The sequence below is a fragment of the Squalius cephalus genome (assembly GCF_949319135.1).
Source record: "Squalius cephalus genome assembly, chromosome: 7".
NCBI lineage: Eukaryota > Metazoa > Chordata > Actinopteri > Cypriniformes > Leuciscidae > Squalius > Squalius cephalus.
In genome coordinates, this window is record NC_137128.1 from 27,090,413 (window position 1) to 27,108,222 (window position 17,810).

General features: G+C 35.8%; 1 protein-coding gene across 1 annotated transcript in view; it reads left to right on the forward strand.

Annotated features, from left to right (window-relative positions):
- Positions 1 to 17,810, forward strand: part of fndc3ba (fibronectin type III domain containing 3Ba) — a 125,028-nt gene that overhangs the window by 91,896 nt on the left and 15,322 nt on the right. Inside the window, exons 8-17 of the mRNA XM_079876099.1 lie at positions 2,732 to 2,889; positions 4,271 to 4,330; positions 5,365 to 5,503; positions 7,975 to 8,028; positions 8,394 to 8,518; positions 10,269 to 10,443; positions 10,743 to 10,829; positions 15,311 to 15,449; positions 16,668 to 16,739; positions 17,202 to 17,320. Of these exons, the coding sequence (XP_079732225.1) occupies positions 2,732 to 2,889; positions 4,271 to 4,330; positions 5,365 to 5,503; positions 7,975 to 8,028; positions 8,394 to 8,518; positions 10,269 to 10,443; positions 10,743 to 10,829; positions 15,311 to 15,449; positions 16,668 to 16,739; positions 17,202 to 17,320 (1,128 nt within the window). The remainder of the gene's footprint in view (positions 1 to 2,731; positions 2,890 to 4,270; positions 4,331 to 5,364; positions 5,504 to 7,974; positions 8,029 to 8,393; positions 8,519 to 10,268; positions 10,444 to 10,742; positions 10,830 to 15,310; positions 15,450 to 16,667; positions 16,740 to 17,201; positions 17,321 to 17,810) is intronic.

A 17,810-nucleotide genomic window follows, 5' to 3' on the forward strand; every position in this document is an offset into this window, starting at 1 on the left:
ATCACTAAATTGTTTTTGTTTTTTTAAGAAATTAATACTTTTATTCAGCAAAAAAAATCATCAAAAGCTACAGTTAAAATACTGCGATTTAAAACAAATGAATGTTAAAAAAAATGCTTTTAAAAAAATGTATTGATTAAAAAATCCTGAAGAAAACACATTATTAAATTGCACAACAGTCTTCAACATTGATAATAATAAGAAATGTTTCTTGAGCATAATCAGCATATTTGAATGATTTCTGAAGGATCATGTGACAATGAAAATAGAGCTTTTTCACCACAGTAATAATTTAAAAAGTTACTATTCAATTCTAATAACATTCCCAATAGTACTGTTTTTGCAATATTTGATCAAATGAATGCAGCCTTTTTGAGACTTCTTTCAAAAACACTGAAAAATCGTACTGACCCCACAGTTTTGAACGATAGTGCAGCTCCATGAATGGGAGTAAATTTGGCATATAACATGGAGGAGTACAGAGGGAATATAGCCTGATGGGTGCAGGCAGGTAGTGTGGAAAACATCTGTGGCGCAATGTGATCCCAAGATGAGGCAATCTGGAAGGATGCGCGAGTTTGGAAGTAAATGACTTAAATTTGCCCTCATTCTCATCTCTGCAACATCCTCTAATGGAGCTGCCTTTCTTGTTTAGTTTCTTCATGAACCTGAAATTGAGAGTGTCACAGAGTAGAAACGCACTGGATACTACAGACTGGGGCCAAATCCTTTGTATTGCTGAAGTTTAGTGGCAAATGGTGTTCTCAATATCACAAGCTCTCTATCACTTCATGCTCTCCAACTTCTCGTTATAGTTGATGCAGCCCATGGTTGAGTCATGGTCCAAAGAAATACAGCACCAAGATATTGATGGCAGTTTTTATCAAAAAATAAGCAGATTTAATCATAATGTACAACTCTGACCAGTTGGTGGCACTGCACCCTAAACATACTTTAGCCCAAGGGCATGTTTTAGGGTCATATACTAAATTTCACTTCAGTGTATGAAAGTTTTGCAAAGACAGAGCATCACTTCCTGTTTGATGTCCTTACCATGAACTTTGAGTCACTTTTTTAATAAAAATACATACATGCATACAAACACACACTATCTTTCAAAAGTTTGGGGTCAGTAAGATTTTTTGTTTATTTAACAAGGATGCTTTAAATTGGTAAAAAGTGACGGTAAAGACAATTATAAATTATAATGTTACAAAAACACTTATTTTAAATAAAAGCTGTTCTATTCACCAAATAATCAAATGTCCACAAATATCAAGCATTAACTGTTTTCAGCATTGATAAAGACGACATGTTTCTTGAGCAGCAAATCAGCATATTCGAATGATCTCTGAAGGATCATGTGACACTGAAGACTGGAGAATATTCAGCTTTGCCATCAGAGGAATAAATTACATTTTAAAATAGAAAAGTTATTTTAATTTGTAATTTAGCTCTTATTTGTTTTGGTCAAATAAATGCAGCCTTGGTGAGCAAACATTTTTAAAAAGCATTTAAAAACTCGTACAAGCCTCAAACTATTGACCGGTATAGGTCTCTGAGCTTTTCAGTATCTCTGTGAGAAAGCCGGGTCTGATGGCAGCCGGTTTTGTTGAGAACATATTGCTGTAGCTTCAGAAGTGCCAGTGGCAATCCTAGTTGTGCACATCTGAGAGCAACAACCATAGCTTTTCCACAGACATACTTTCACCTGCAGTTACTCTTGCCACAGGACAGATTGCGTTTGAGAGATTTGCTTCTGCCTGACTGAAGGTAGAGCGAGACATCTACAGCTCATTCATGTCAGCGTTATACCCTCATACACAGGGTTACACTGAATGACCTGTTATAGTGGAGGAGTTATAGCCGCTCTGCCTCTTTACGTGTATACCTTCATTTCTGTGTTTGACATATAAATAGTTGTTTTTGCAGAGCTATAGAGTGGTTCAGATTGCAGGCCTAAAAACGGAAGGTAATTAATATTACCCATTTGTTCCCAGGTTGAGTTTTTGGAAGAGCAATTTTTGTGTTACGGATTAAATAAAGTCTGTGGTTAAAGGTTGAGGAAATGTTTGTTTTGTTTTATGTCTGTACAACATTAATTACACTGTCACGTTAAAGTCCATGTGAGTCGTTTCTTACCTAGCCATGTTTTTTCTTTAGTTTATTGCTTGATACTCCTTTTTTTTATTTGCAAGTCTATAATCCTGGTAGGTTTAGCAAATTAATAGTTTCTAAGTTTGTCTTAAATCGCATTTGGCTGCTTTACTGGAGCTCTTTGCAGCACATTTGAAAGCTGATTATAGTCTTAAAATTACAGTGGTGGTTGACATGAAGTCGTTTTTGATAGTGGCATGTCCTGCAGTATTATGCTCATATTAATCGAGAGACAAAATCGAATATTTGTACTTTTATTTATTTATTTTTATATATATATATATATATATATATATATATATATATATATATTTACTTTTATAAATATTATATATACAAATATATGAAAAGGAATAAATGATGACAGAATAATTGACAAGCTTTTTCTTTAAAAAAAATTAAATAATGACCAGTAATGACAATTAAAATATACACCTTGCTTTACATTTACACATTTTATCTTTGTTCACTGTTTAAAAATCACCTACCCACAGATTCAAAGACACTTGACATGCTTAATAATATTGTTTCCAGTTCTATAGTTGATGGTCTTTGCTCTTTGTTTGCTTCACAGGTTCTTAATATCCAGGCCCGGACAGCTCGACTGACTTGGGCTCCACCAGCAGGCCTCCAGAACAGAGACAGGCACAGTAACGGACACCCCTTTACCTGCAGCTACGAGGTCACTCTCTCAGACAAAGGTCGTAACGGCCAGTACCGTGTCATTTATAGGTGAGATAGACTGGAGTATATAATCTCAGAGGAGCTGTGTAGTCTGCTCAGAATCCTTGAGAAGTCTTTATGTTCTCATAAATTAACAGTGTTCACCACAAGGGAGCAAGTTAGAAATGAATACATCATCCATCGAGCAGATAGAATTATTGGATGCAGCCTGTTCTCTCACCAGGACTTGTATGATTCAGTATCCAGAGAGCAGACAGGAAAGATAATCAGACCTCTCACACCCTGTCATCATCTGTTTGAAGCATGAGTCTCTAAGCATTACTCCAGACTAACATATGAGAGCAGTGGTGCTGGTGGAAATTATATGGAATATTATATTATATTTATTATATTATATTATATTATTATCGTTCAAAAGTAGTTTGGGTTCAGTATGATTATTTTTTAATTTTTTAAAGAAACTTTAAATACTTTTATTCTGTAAAGATGCGTTAAACTGATCAAAAGTGAAAGTAAAGACTTTTACATTGTTACCAAAACAATAAAAAATGTATGCAAATAATAAATTATTTGAATAAATAATCTTTCTATTCATCAAAGAATACTGAACATTTTTTGACAAGGTTTACACAAAAATATTAAGCAAGCACAACTGTTTTCAACATTGATAATAATTAGAAATGTTTCTTGCGCAGCAAATCAACATATTATTTCTGAAGGATCATATGACACTGAAGACTGGAGTAATGATGCTGAAAATTCAGCTATGCCATTACAATATTAAATTACCTTTTAAAATATATTAAAATAGAAAAACGGTTATTATGAATTGTTATAGCATTTTACAATATAACTCTTTTACTGTATTTTTGATTAAATAAACAACTTTGGTGAGCATAAAAGACTTCTTTCAAAAACATTAAAAGATCTTATGGTACAGTATTTTTCCTGTTTTCTTCACCAGTGCTGTTTATAATGTCATGGATGTTTTAATATTGTTTCAACTTTCATATTAAAATAATTTGCTGTTCCCATAGAGGTTTATGTAATAGAATTGTTTCATATTTAAGTAGGATGAAATACTCCTGCTACGTTTAAATTTGGTTTGTGCAGCACCATTCAATTTGTCCTCACAGTTGGGTAGCGCTGTTCCAGGCCACTTTTGAGTGTTTGCCATTGTTTCCAACACACTACAAGAAAATGACAGAACATAATCTAAAAGAATGAGGCAATTTTGAAGTTGCACAAAATAGTCGCATCAGCTGGAAAAATGGTTGCAGGAATCCCTAAACAATTGAGCAGTTGTGCTCAATAATAACTGAACAGCATCCTTAATGAAAGTCAGTTTTGCACTTTGAAAAGCACAACTTTGTTGCTGGCATCCATTAAGGTCAGTAACCATTGTGTGTGTGTGTGTGTGTGTTTTCAGTGGAGAGGAGTTGGAATGCAATTTAAAAGATCTCAGACCAGCAACAGACTACCACGTAAGGTAAGTGCAGCTCTCAACTTTATTTCTTGCCATGTGCAAGAACATGTGCTTAGAGTAGTTTAAACTATTACTGTTATTAGAGTCCATTATCCCAGAAATTCATGCTATTTCTGATGATCAGATCCAGTTATCTGCAGTTTTCTTTTTTTACGTAATCGAAGTTAACGTTAATGGAATACAAGTCATAATTTTTTACTTCTACTTTTGTTTAATGACCTCAGTTCTATCTGAATGTCCCTCTAATGGTCTGCCTGTTACCTGTTATTAATTGAGCCGAAAGTGCTGTGCATCACAGCGTTGGAAAGGTCAAGCTTAAATATGATGCATGTACCGGTCCTCAAAGAACCTTTCAAGCCCACATCTGCTGTAATCTTTGCAGCCAGGGATAGGCAATGCTAGTCTGTTCTGTCACCAGGAGCTCTTGTTAATGGAGCATCCAGTGCTGGGGGTCAGTTTGTTTGGATCCTCATTAAAATGCATTGAAATTGTCAGTTGAGTTTTCGGTTGACCTTTGAACCCTGGTAGCAGTGGGACTAGTATCTGAATATATGTTCTGATTAAGGGAAAGTGGGAGACTGTCTGTCTCTGCAGTCAGATGTGACCCTGAATGTTCCATTTGCCCCTAAGAGTGATTATTTTTTTGCTCTTTATAAATCTGAGCGACCTGTTGGAAAATGGCAGTGTGGCCAGATTAATTTTGTCCCACCTTTTCCAGGAATTTTCCAGGAATAAGCAATGAGGTGAAGTAAAGTGCTTTAAGACTTTTTTAGCGTATCTTTAAAAAAAAAGCAATTTTCTAGAATTGTAAAAGCAATGTGCACTCAATCAGAAAATACATTGAAAAAGGCACAGCTGGTGCTAGAAGGTCATGTGTTTGATTACTGATAAAATGTACACCTCAGATTCACTGTAAGTTTTTTCTTTGGATAACACAAAAAGGTTATTTTCCCCCTCACTGTTCCTGCTTTAAATGTAGTATAGATCACTTTGAATGAACTATGTCTTCTTAATGTGTTTGTGTTTGTCTTTCTCAGAGTGAATGCTGTGTGCAATTCTGTGAAGGGTTCGTGCTCTGAGGTGGGGGCCTTCACCACCCACAGCAGTACCCCAGACTGCCCGCTGCCCCCTAAACTATCCCACCGCACAAAGAGCACGCTCACCCTACAGTGGAAGGTGAGACTGCTGTTTATCCCATACTAGTATGGAAGTTATCTGTTCCCAGGCATCAGACATATAGGACTAATTCTGTTAATTCTTCAATGAAGGTACATTTAAGCTTAAAGGTGCTGTATGTAACTTTTTTTACTCTACTAAAGCATAAAAATACCATAGCATGTTTCCTAAATATCTGCAAACATTAAGTTCACATACTCGGGGAAACAACGACCTCTGATATTTTGAATTTGGACTGCAGTGCCTATTTCGACCACTAGCTGTCATTCTTACAGACTGCACCTTTAAAGTTTGTAAAGTTTTATTACAGATGAGAAAGATTTCAGGCCTAATGAGTCTGGTAGATTTAAAGGGGTCATGAACTGCATTGTTTTATTGTGTTGTTATTATGTTTCCTGTGGCGCACTCATAATGTTAGTATGATTTTTACATAAAACATTTCATAATTTACAAATAAAAAGCATTTTTCCTACCCTGATTTTAGCCCTCTGATTTGAACGCTCCTTTTTAAGGACTAAAACGCCTTTTTCAATCTAAACGCCCACTGCTGTGATTGGCTAACATCTGTGTATATGAAAAGGTTAAGTATTACATGTTTAACTCTCTCAAAAACTTTTAGCATGTTTTTACTATTACAGCTCTCAAGGTTAACTAATTGTGAAAAGTGTTGATTATAGCATGATATTTAGATCTAAAGCATTATATTTAGACCGTGGCATGAAAGGTTGCAGTGATGATGAGCATTGTAGCCGATCACAGACACGTTGAGCGCATGAATGTGATCTCGTAATTGCAGCTCGATTTCTGCACACTAACGAATGCTTTCATCATAACTAACAGTGCAAACACAACGTAAATAAGAGATTAATTGATTATTATAGGAGTTTTGCCGCGAGTCCAGAACTCACTGATAAACTCGCGCTGATTGATTAACAGCTCCAGCGATTGGAAAGGGAGTGTTTTTTGTTTGCTTTCTTTATATAACTTAATCACAGTTTAAATAACAGCTTAAATAATGTGAAGTTGACTGTTTAGTCACTGGTTTGATTTACTGACACAGACAAAAGACATCTGACTGTACATGAATCATTACATATCAGAAATCACTGTTCACAGATCAGGCATTAAAAATAACACTGTTACTTACATGTTGTGGCATTACTGTCGAGTCCATATCATAAAAGTCTGTTAGCAAAGCCTGCACCGAAATTGTGACTGATTTACCAAAGAATCCTCAGTGAAATGTACCGCATACAAATAAATAATGCTCAACTGAGACATTCAAATTGTTGAAAAAAATAACCACATTCCTAGCATTAGGATCCTTTGGAAGGTAATGCTATTTGTAATCCATCTTGTATTCCTCTTCTCTCTTCCTCATCTCAGTATGATGACCTCTTATGTCAAAAGCTTTGGAAAATTTTGATTTCTCAGTTCATGACCCCTTTAAAGGAGATGTCCAATCATCCTGAATTATTAAAGTATAGTTCAGCTAGAAATGAAAATTCTGCCATCATTTACTGACCCTCATGTTGTTCCAAACCTGTATGACTTACTTTCTTCTCTGGAACATAAGAGGATGAGGAGGAGAAGAAATATGTTCATGCTGCCCTTTTCTATACAATGAGAGTGAATGGTGACCAGGGGCCACAAAAAATGGCAAAAAGCACTGTAAAATATCCCATATGACTCATGCACTATTTCAAGTTTTCTGAAGGTACACTGTCTCTTGTGCTCAGCAAGGCTACATTTATATGATCAAAATACAGTAAAAATAGCAATATTATAAAATATTATTACAATTTAAAATAACTGCTTTCTATTTTGATATATTTTAAAATGTAATTTATTCCTGTGATGGAAAAGCTTAATTTAGAACATCATTACTAACATATCTAATATACTTATTTGCTGTGCACGAAGCATTTATTATTATTATTATTATTGTTGTTGTTGTTGTTGTTGTTGTTGTTATCATTATTATTATTATTATTTTCAATGTTTTAAACAGTTGAAAACTACAAAGAACAGCATTTATTTGAAACCGTATTCTTTTGTAACAACATAAATGTTTCTAATGTCACTTCTGATCTTTTTACTGACCCTAAACTTTTGAAAGTAATAGTGTATTTATTAAGACAAATTTTTACATCATGGCTGCATGTTGAGTATATAACACAACTCATACAGACATGGTTTTAGTGTTGTTCGTATATATATATTTTTTTTCTTCTCGTTTTTAGAGCTTGTCTAATCACCAATCTTGTTCATTGTACGACAAAGAGAAGCATCAACGTTCTGCCGTCTCTTATGTGTTCAGGATAAGAAAGAAACTTAAAAGAGTTTTGGAAAAACATGAGTGTGACTAAATTAGTTACATAACAAATTTTTTTATGAAATAAGGTTTTCTTCCAGTTTTCCTTCTTTTATGTACTTCTAATTTGTTTCTTTTTATTTCTCTCCTCACTTAGGCACCAGTTGATAATGGATCGAAAATCACAAGTTACCTTTTAGAGTGGGATGAGGTATTACTATATTTTTTGTTCACAGGAAAGACTTCACTATTTTTTTTTTTAAATTATCATCAGCATTCAGTTTCTTTTTAGATTTTTGGTAAAAGGGCCTCCTTGTTGAATTGCAGTTCAGCATTTTCAGCACTAATGATGCCTCTTTGATATGAGCACTTTTCATTCACTCTGTTTAAAGATTCATATCTGAATGATGTCCCCATTTTCATCAAAGACCACAGCAGACTGTTGTCACTCATACATTTCTCACTCCAGCCATGATTACAGTGGTTTTGAGAAGCTGAATGGTGAAAAGCTTCAGTGATTTTATGCAGTGACTAGTTATGTACTGAATGTATGTGTTATTCTACTTTATCTATTAGGGCAAAAAGAACAACAATTTCAGAGAATGTTACTTCGGAAGCCAGAGGCACTACAAACTCACTCATCTGTGTCCAGCTATGGCCTACACATTTCGGGTGGCGGCACGCAACGACATAGGAATGAGGTATCACTGCAGAATCATATGCATGGACTTTTACACTAGCACTTTTGGAGTGCACCCAGGTTCGATTGACGTCAGGGTTCGATTAGTTTGGATGATTTGAACGCTGTTTTCCAAAATCATATACACACCTGTGAACCATACCCAAGTCTGCATAAAAATGGTGGTGTGTGGTACGGTTCATGTGAACTCTGGTATAGTTCGCTGCAAGCACAGAGACGGATTATCTTATTTCTGCTTTAGAACTTGCAGTACATTTATGGCAGATAGACTCATGTGCCGTTATGTGCTGACGCTTTGAAAACAAAACTACAAGCTCAAAAACCAAAAAAGTGAGGTGAAGTGAATTTTCAATCACCTTCTCTTATATCGTTGTTACCAGGAAACAAGGGTAAACGGCTATTGCTTTAATGATGCAAACGTACCTCTCGGTTCAGACCCAAATAATATAATTTTAACACAGTCCAATGGGTGCAGGGGGAGGGGGGAGCAATTGAACTCTGGTTCAGATCAGGCAAATCAAACAAAGTGTGAAAGCACCCTTAAAACCATACACAGACACACTTTTGCTAAATTCCAGTTTACGTACTCCCACTACACACTAAAACACATTAACCTTTAGTCTTGTATAGTATTTAGTATGGATTATGTGCAAGTTGGGATACAGCCAAAGATTCAAACATTGTTTGACCAGCTATGATTTGAGCTTTGAATTAGAAGGAAATATGAGTTGTCGTACAGGATGCATATTAAACTCTTTGTGTGTGACAAAACAATCCCATTATCCCTCTGTAATCTGATCCTATCACCATCCCTCAAGTCATAATGGAGGAGGAGAGCCATAAAGTCACCTTGATGCAGAAGAACAGACAGCCAGTGGAGCGTTCTCTCTTTCCCCCTCTCTATATATTTCTTCGTTTCTCCATTTTACCCCCTCTCTCTATATATATATTTTTTAACGCATAGAAAAAATATTTATACTAAAATTATTTTAAAATAATTTATATTGATATAATTTAATAATCTAGTTTATTTTATGTATTTTTTTTTTTTAGAGAATAAAATCATGATTTTGGGGGCAGCCAATGCTCCCCGCCCAAACTATAGAATATCTAGAATATATCTATAAAATAAGTAATGTTTGGTCCAGTGGGCAGACATGTTAAGGGTCATCACTCTGAATACAGCACCATCCCTCGTCTCCTCCATCTCCTGACATTAATACCATAGACGCATTCAGAGAGTGAAGCAACACTGCTGAAATATGAGACTCCACCTCCAGCAAACCACCTTTCACCCAGTCTAAAGGAATCTTTTTTATTACTTCCTTAACTGAAAGAAGCTCATTTAACATCTCCTGTTTCCCAGTGGCAGTTATAGAGACTCACACAGTAAATACTGAGGGCTCTAGTAAACTTGTCACAACCAGTTAATTGGAAGAAACTAGATTTAAGGCCGCTATTGAGAGAAGAGGAAAACTATTCAAATTACGTCAGCCTGCAAGTTATACATATTGAAGCTGTGTTTAAAAATAAACCCAATCAAAGTGTCAACCCTGTGAGGGATGCGAATGAACACAGCTTTTGCAAAAAGATGTTGAGGCTTTTACGAAGTTTATACAAATCACATTTACACGTCCTTCCTGGAGGATAGGCAAAAAATGAAAAACCCTCATTCCTGGCTGTTTTACAGCTTCATTTATATGAGTGTGTGTGTATATATATAATTTTCTGTCTCCTCTCTTGTTTGTCAGTGGCTTTAGTCCTGAGGTGGTCTTCTACACGACTGGAAGTCTGCCCCACTTGCCCCACGCTCCTCGGCTGGTGCGTGCCGGCATCACATGGATCACGCTGGAGTGGAGCCGGCCAGATGGCTGTACCGCAGAGGAGCTCGTCACATACAAGCTGGAGATCCAGGAAGAGAACAGTGTACGTCATTTAGATGGCATGACTACCACACACTCAAGTCCATACTTAAACCCCATGGCATTTGGTTGTGTTGGAAATTTTCAAAAACTATTTGGACCAAATAGTTTGTATAATGTTTGACTCCATTGATTCCTGGACATTTGCATTGGTTCCACCAAGTGGGGCCTCCAACTGTTTCTTTGAAACGGTCCTTGTTATCGTTATCAAATCATTATTTGGAATCTGAATCTTTAGGATTCCCATCACTACTTGCGTAAAATTGTGATGTAAGTTCACTGTTTTTGTGCTCATTTCTGCAGGGAACAGAGTTTCACCCAAAGTACACTGGAGAAAACTTGACATGTACTGTAGAGGGCCTGAAGAGAAGCACACAGTATAAATTCAGGGTGAGTGAATGCATACTGTATATGTCTTCTTATAGCTTATCACAATCATAAATAACTACAGTGTGTGATTAACAGAGTTGAGTTTCAAGTTAAGTTCATAAGTTTGCACACCCCTAGCAGTGGCGGAACTAGAGTTTTATACATGGGGTGGCCAGGGGGTGGCCACTGCTACTTGCGGGGGTACACAGTACACACACACACACACACACACACACACACACACACAGACAGTGGAAAAGCTTATGGAAGGAATTGTGTCACTCTGTTTGTGTCTATAAGTGTTGAACATCTTTCTAATTATAATTATTTAATTTATAATTATTTTTTTGTGTTCATTTTTTGGTGAACTATCCTTTTAATCTGGCAAAATCTTCTCAACTTAAATTCCTGAATTGGGTATGTGATTGACTGCCTGTGTCTGGTAGATGCTCTGAGCTGTTGCTGGTCCTGAAGTCTGACCACACTGACTCTGACTAGCCAGTGGTGATGCAAGGGCTGGGGTCTGTTTGCATATGATCTGCCTGTTAGTCCAGTCATTTTAAGCCAAAATGGGGGTCAACCTTGAACAAATTGCAACAGAAGCAAACTCAACTGATTTTGTATCCTCAATATGTCCTAAGTAAGGAAAAACAAGTCCCGAAGAATCCCATTAGGGGAAAGTTTCGAAAAAGACCCAAATATAGCCTATTCATACGCCTATTCATTCTTTCTCTCACATGAATAGGGTAAAAATTGTAACCTTTAGATATCACCATGAAAATTACTGAGTTGATTACTTACATCAAGACAAACAAAAAATGTATTACAAGTTTTTTTTTTAATTGTTTGTTAACATGGACAAATGGTGCATAATCGAATTATGTATGTGCTAATTTGCATAAATACCACAACAGATCTAAACATTGGGTATAGCCAGGTGAAAATGTCTTGTTGAATCTTGTAGACATATACTGTAACAGTAAAATACTTAATGTTAAGGTCTGAATGGAACCAATTTAGGCTACCCATGAGCATTAATACATAGCGGCAGGAAGAAGTACTTTAGAAACCATGCCTTTATTCATTTTTAAGAGATGGGGTTTGGGGCTGGGTCTGTGGGACTGTTTCTGGGGGACGAGTCTGAGGGAAGAACAGGAGACAATGGTAAGGAAAATGCATAAGACAAAAGGTAGGTAAAATAAAAAGTGAATCCCCAGAAACAGTTTTCAAAACTTTCCCCTAATGGGATTCTTCTGGACTTCTTTTCCTTACTCAGGAAATATTCAGGATACAAAATTAGGCTATTTGAGTTTGCTTTTGTTGCAATTTGTTCAACCTTTTTTCATAAAATGACTGGACTATGTTTGTGCTTATTAAAAATATTTTTATCTTAACACTTTCCAGTATAAAAAAAAGAGGTGTTTTTGGTCATTTTCACAATTTCATGGCACCCCAGAATATTTTGTTGTATAAATATCTGAACATACCAAAAGAAAGAACAGATCCTGTGCTTTAAAAAAAAAAAAAATCTGTTTTATTCTAGCTTCGTGCGTCTTTTTTATCAAAAAATCGCATTTTTATCAAAGACTACATCTAGATCAGATTTAATGATGATCAAACAAAGTAGATCGAGTCCATCAACACACCCATAAAGCTTCATAGTCCTATAGTGATCGCATTATGATATCGCTTGTTTCTGCTCTTCTTTGCCTGCGTTTTGATCTCCTATCCTCACTAGAACATTTGTATATTGTAACGTACACACGGCAAGGTAGCCTACTGTATATGCGTGTATTAGGCCGAATGTATTCGGAGCAAACCCCCCTGATGCTAAACCTTAAAAACTTACTTCAAATATGATGTTTTCTTTTCTTATTCGGTGAAGTTCGGTATCTTGCAACTATCTCTCCTCGTCCTCTGCTCGTCCGTTTGAAAACTGCGCTTGCGCCGCGCTGCCGGCGAACGTAATTTTTTTTTTTTTTTTTAATCAGCATCAGCAACTGCCAGTAGCAAATAAAATTTTGGGGTGGCACCCGGGGTGGCCAATCGCATGTCAGGGGTGTCCAGTGCCACCCCGGACCCCCCTCTGGCTCCGCCACTGACCCCTAGCTATAATCTGATGGATGCTCGTCATAAAAATAAATAAAAAAAATCAGCAATCATAAAAATTGCTTATTTTTTAAATGAATTATTTTGTATAATACTGTTGAGTCCCTTTTGTGCCGAGGGACAAAGCTGGATCACATAATCATGGTGGAACTGTGAAACATCAATGTCCAGAGCATACTGGGAATTGAGCTGCTTCACTGCTCAGAATAAGCCAAGGAGTCATACACAAGTATCACAAAACGATGCAAACAGGTCTACAGTGAAATCACAATGATCCAAAATGTGTGCACATAAATTAAATATCAAATAATGTTGCATTTTCAAATTTTGTCTCTCACCTGGTTAAGACATAAAATATAGAGAATAAATGACAAAATCTTTAAAAATTATTCTGCGACAAAGTCCCTTTCAAGGAAAGTCTGTTCACTCGGCAGCCTCCGGGCAGCTGTTTTGGGCATCCAAGACTAATGGGGGAATCCTGAAATCTCAAGAACTGCTTGCCGAACTCACAATTAAATAACACATTTCATATCAGTAAAATGAACTGTCCCATAAATCATGTTTCTTATGCTCAAATAGCGGTAAAAAAAATATTTAAAAGGCGGGACTTATTCCGCCATATTGCACGTTGCACTTTCTCCCATACGAGTAATACAAGTGCATCATCTTTGTATATACAAAGCCTTTGTTCTGTGAGGAGAATGTAAACTTAGTATGTTTAAAGCTTGTTGAATTTGGTATGATGTGTGAAATGAAAGATTTTTTGTCAAAAGGAAACCTCAATAAATATTAAAGAGACTTAAAGAGATTTCAAAGCTCACATTGCAATATTGACATGCTGAAAAATAACAAAGAGGTGCATTTGTCTACTTTGAAGAGAATAATGTTTTCTCAGAAGTACTGGTCAAATATTAATTGCCAAGCCGTAGTGACCTCATCATGTTTTGGTCAAGCGCTTTTGTACTTATTATTAGCTGTGTTTGACACATGCTCTTCACAGGCACACAGTGTTTTGTTTGTTTTTGTTCTACGGTGTGGGTGTGTAACTATATGTGCAGGAAGCGTGTTTGTGTTACAGGGACACCTGACAAATTAAGGCTAGAGTCATACATTGTTAATTACAGTGGCAGCAAATTGCTTTAACCTTTCTCTGTGCTCCACTGACTCATACCACAGTTGTTGTTTTTTTATCATCACAAATATTTTCTTCTGTCACGTTCATGTAGAGAACTCTCCTATCCAATTATGAGTGAACTGCAGCCCACGTTAAATGCTGCTGTAATGCAGTGAGTGGGTCTGGCTTAAGTGCTTTCATAATTAATAGTAATTCCTCTGTATGGTGCGCACACCTCTAGGGTTTGAGTTTTTGTCTTTTTTTAAGTGAAGGCATCCATTAAAGCGGCAGGTGAAAATAATGGGAGTGTGTAGATGTGTAGAGGTTTATGTCATTACCTCTGCGTTTGTGATCAATTATTTACGTACAGAAGCTCTTTAGTAGGCTGTTTGTAAAGGTTTCTATTTTGGGATAATCGTCTAAATAGTCTAAATCAATAATAATAAAAAAAAAAACCTGTCAGATTTCTCAGTATTTTATATGATATGTATCATGCATGTCATATTTGCCACTTTTCGAAACTTGTAAATCTTTTGTAATGATTCACTGCCAAAAAACCTTCCTACACATTTCAATTTTTTCAATGTAAAAATTATGGATGGATTCAAGTACCTAAGTACTTGAAAATGATCATGAAAATACAATAATTGCGTAACTAATTTTATTTTATTTTTATAAAAACTATTAAAAATAATGTTTTTTAATAAAATTTCAATTCCTAAACATTTCACACCAATCAAAATCCAGTTTTTCATTCATCTTTAAAAAAAATGTAATACACATTTATAACGCTATATATTGTGCTATATTACCTTGTCATTAAATGACAAAAAAGATATTTCAAATACAACGGCTGAGGGAGTGACAGCAAATTTGACATCTTTCCCTCTTCTGACCTACGTCAGCAATTGATCTCTCTATATTTCTTTCTCCCTTTTTTGGTCGTGGAAACTCTATCACAGATTTTTTTTCTTTTGATGGGAATACAAAAGTGATATTTGCTGTCGTCTCCCGTTCACTGCTATAGAAGTTTACTATACTATGATGACTTCCACTTCGGAGAACCCCGGAAATGTGAAAAGGGTCAATTGCTCATAGTTAGATTTGAAGATTTGATGAGTTAATGATATCTCAAATTTTGAAATTCAACAAGAGTTCTTGAGCTAGTTGCTCTTTTCTTAGCGATCAGAACTATGATGTTCACTGGACAAAAAAAGGTGGCAAAAAGTCATTACTGTTCAGAATTAAGCTTCTTCTGTCTTGTTTTTGTGTCTTGCAGCTCATAGCCTCTAACTTGGAGGGCAGAAGCAGTCCCAGTGAGGTGCTGGTGTGTAACACTAGTCCAGACAAACCTGGACCCCCCTCCAGACCCTGCATCAAGGGCCCTATCAGACCCTACAGCTTCAGTGTCAAATGGGGTATGGCTGTTTGTGCAACAAACATGTTCAGTTGGAGTTGTTGCATTTGCTGAATTGGTTTCTGGCTGTGAGGGAAATTGGAAATTAAATTTATGTATGTAGGCAAATGCAATCTGTTTTGCTTTTGAGCTCAAACTTTGGGGCTCAAATGAACTTGAGCTTTAATCTTGGAAATTGAGAAGAAATATCTAATATTAATATTAAAAAATAAAGTTAATATATATACAATGTAATGTCCTCTATCTATCTATCTATCTATCTATCTATCTATCTATCTATCTATCTATCTATCTATCTATCTATTTATCTATCTATCTATTTATCTATCGTACATTTTGCTGTACAACAGGATAAGTATCTAAAAAAACCAATAAAGACCGCAAAACAAATGATAAAGGGAGTTTACATCAAAAACACCAATCAGAAAAATTCAACATTAAAACTCAAGGACAGTTGTAAGCCTATGAAAAGATGTAGGTTTTTTAACTTAGATTTAAAAACAGGCTCTGTGGATACTAGTCTTAGAGATAGAGAAAGACTATTCCACAATTTTGGACCAACAATAGAACCGGTATTGCTTCATCTCTATCTGATGTGTGAGTCACACTACACCTCATTTTGATGTCTTCCTTTGTGATGCGCTGCTTGAGTTCTGCTACTTTCCAGTTAAGTTCTTTGTTTGCAAAGGAGAGTAGGACGAGGTCTGCGGTTGTATTGTGCTCTCAGCGTGATAAATCGCAATTTTATTTCCCCACAGTAATGAACCAAACGGTAGATTTCTGACAGCTGCAATAAACTTCAAAAGGGCAAATGCCTAAAATTTAGTTTAGACTCAGAGAGTTTAGACTTTGAGAGTTTATGCTCATACAATAACATCATACAAATCTGAATACCCGAAGGGTCATATCATGAGAAATAAAATTTGCATACTATGTACAATACCATGCTGTAGGTTTTGTTTCTTACAGTAGTAATGCTGGCTCCAAAAAATCTTGTGAAACTGTAAATGACCAAATAGGTTTTCTTTGGTGCAAACAACATTACTAACCTTTTAAGTGGATCTCAGGAAAAAATAAATGTAAAATAATTTTATTAGTAGAAGTCATGACTAGTAGTCAAGTCACTGTTGTTTGGGTACTTTTGTATGCATTTTATGGTAAGCACATCTCCATATATGTGTGTATATTTATAATATCCAGTCTGTATGTCACACTACAGATCCTCCACAGGACAACGGAGGTTCAGAAATCTTAAAATACCTCTTAGAGATTTCAGAAGGAAATTCCGATGGTATGTATTAATGTATATGTCATTTTGTTCTTCACTGTCATTCACCATCTGCCTGCATGTTTAAGTATGTTAATGGTTAATTATATCTCAATTTTATTTAAAAAGTATTTAGAAGTCTTTTTTTAAAGCTTTTTTTTTTCCTTTTTCACATAACATTTTTTTAGAAGAACATACGTTAATTTCGTAATTAATCTTCTTGTGTCCTCACGCTGTCCCATCTGTACTTCTGTTCTTACATAGATACTCCATTAGTGCTGTCAGAGCTTCTATTTCTCTAAAAGGAATTTCATATAGCCAAAAACACAAAATGCTTGAATGTTCATTGATTCTTATGTGTTTTATCTCACCATGGATTAATTAAACTTTGGAAACAGTTGAGGGTTTACATGGATAACTGACTGACTGACTGAGTGAGTAATTTCCCTGCAAATGTTAAACTCTTTGACGCCTTGTATTCGGTAGCCAATCAGTGGGACATTGCATACAGCGGGCCTGCCACAGAGTGTGAGTGTGAGGATTTGAAACCCGGCACAATGTACAGACTGCGCACCTGCAGTATCAGCACGGGCGGCCACAGCCAGGTAACTCAAATATATTACAACAGCTGTACACCACATCTGTCCAAATGGACTCGTCAGAAAGAAATGCATTTAGAAAGAATGAGTGACTATAGCTGTATATTTGTAGGAAAAAAGTATGTGGATTTTAATTCACAATAATAGAGAAACAGACGATTACAGACTATTCATTCATTTTTTTATTGAACACACAATTTAAATATTCATAGTGTTGAGTGGGAAAAGTATGGATTTCAATAACCGTCCTTTGACAGAATTAACCTCCATTAACCTTTTCTAATGTAACTGTGATATACAAAGTTCAGGAGAAATGTTCAAACTGTTAGCTGTAAACGAAATCAAAACATATTATTGCTTGTTTGATGTTGTGACTTTTGAAAATAAAGATTGGATTACATTTTATGACCAATTTGTGTAGAAATTCAGTCCAAAATGCACTATATACACTACTTTACAAAAGTTTGAGGTAGATAAGGTTAATATTCTTAAAAGA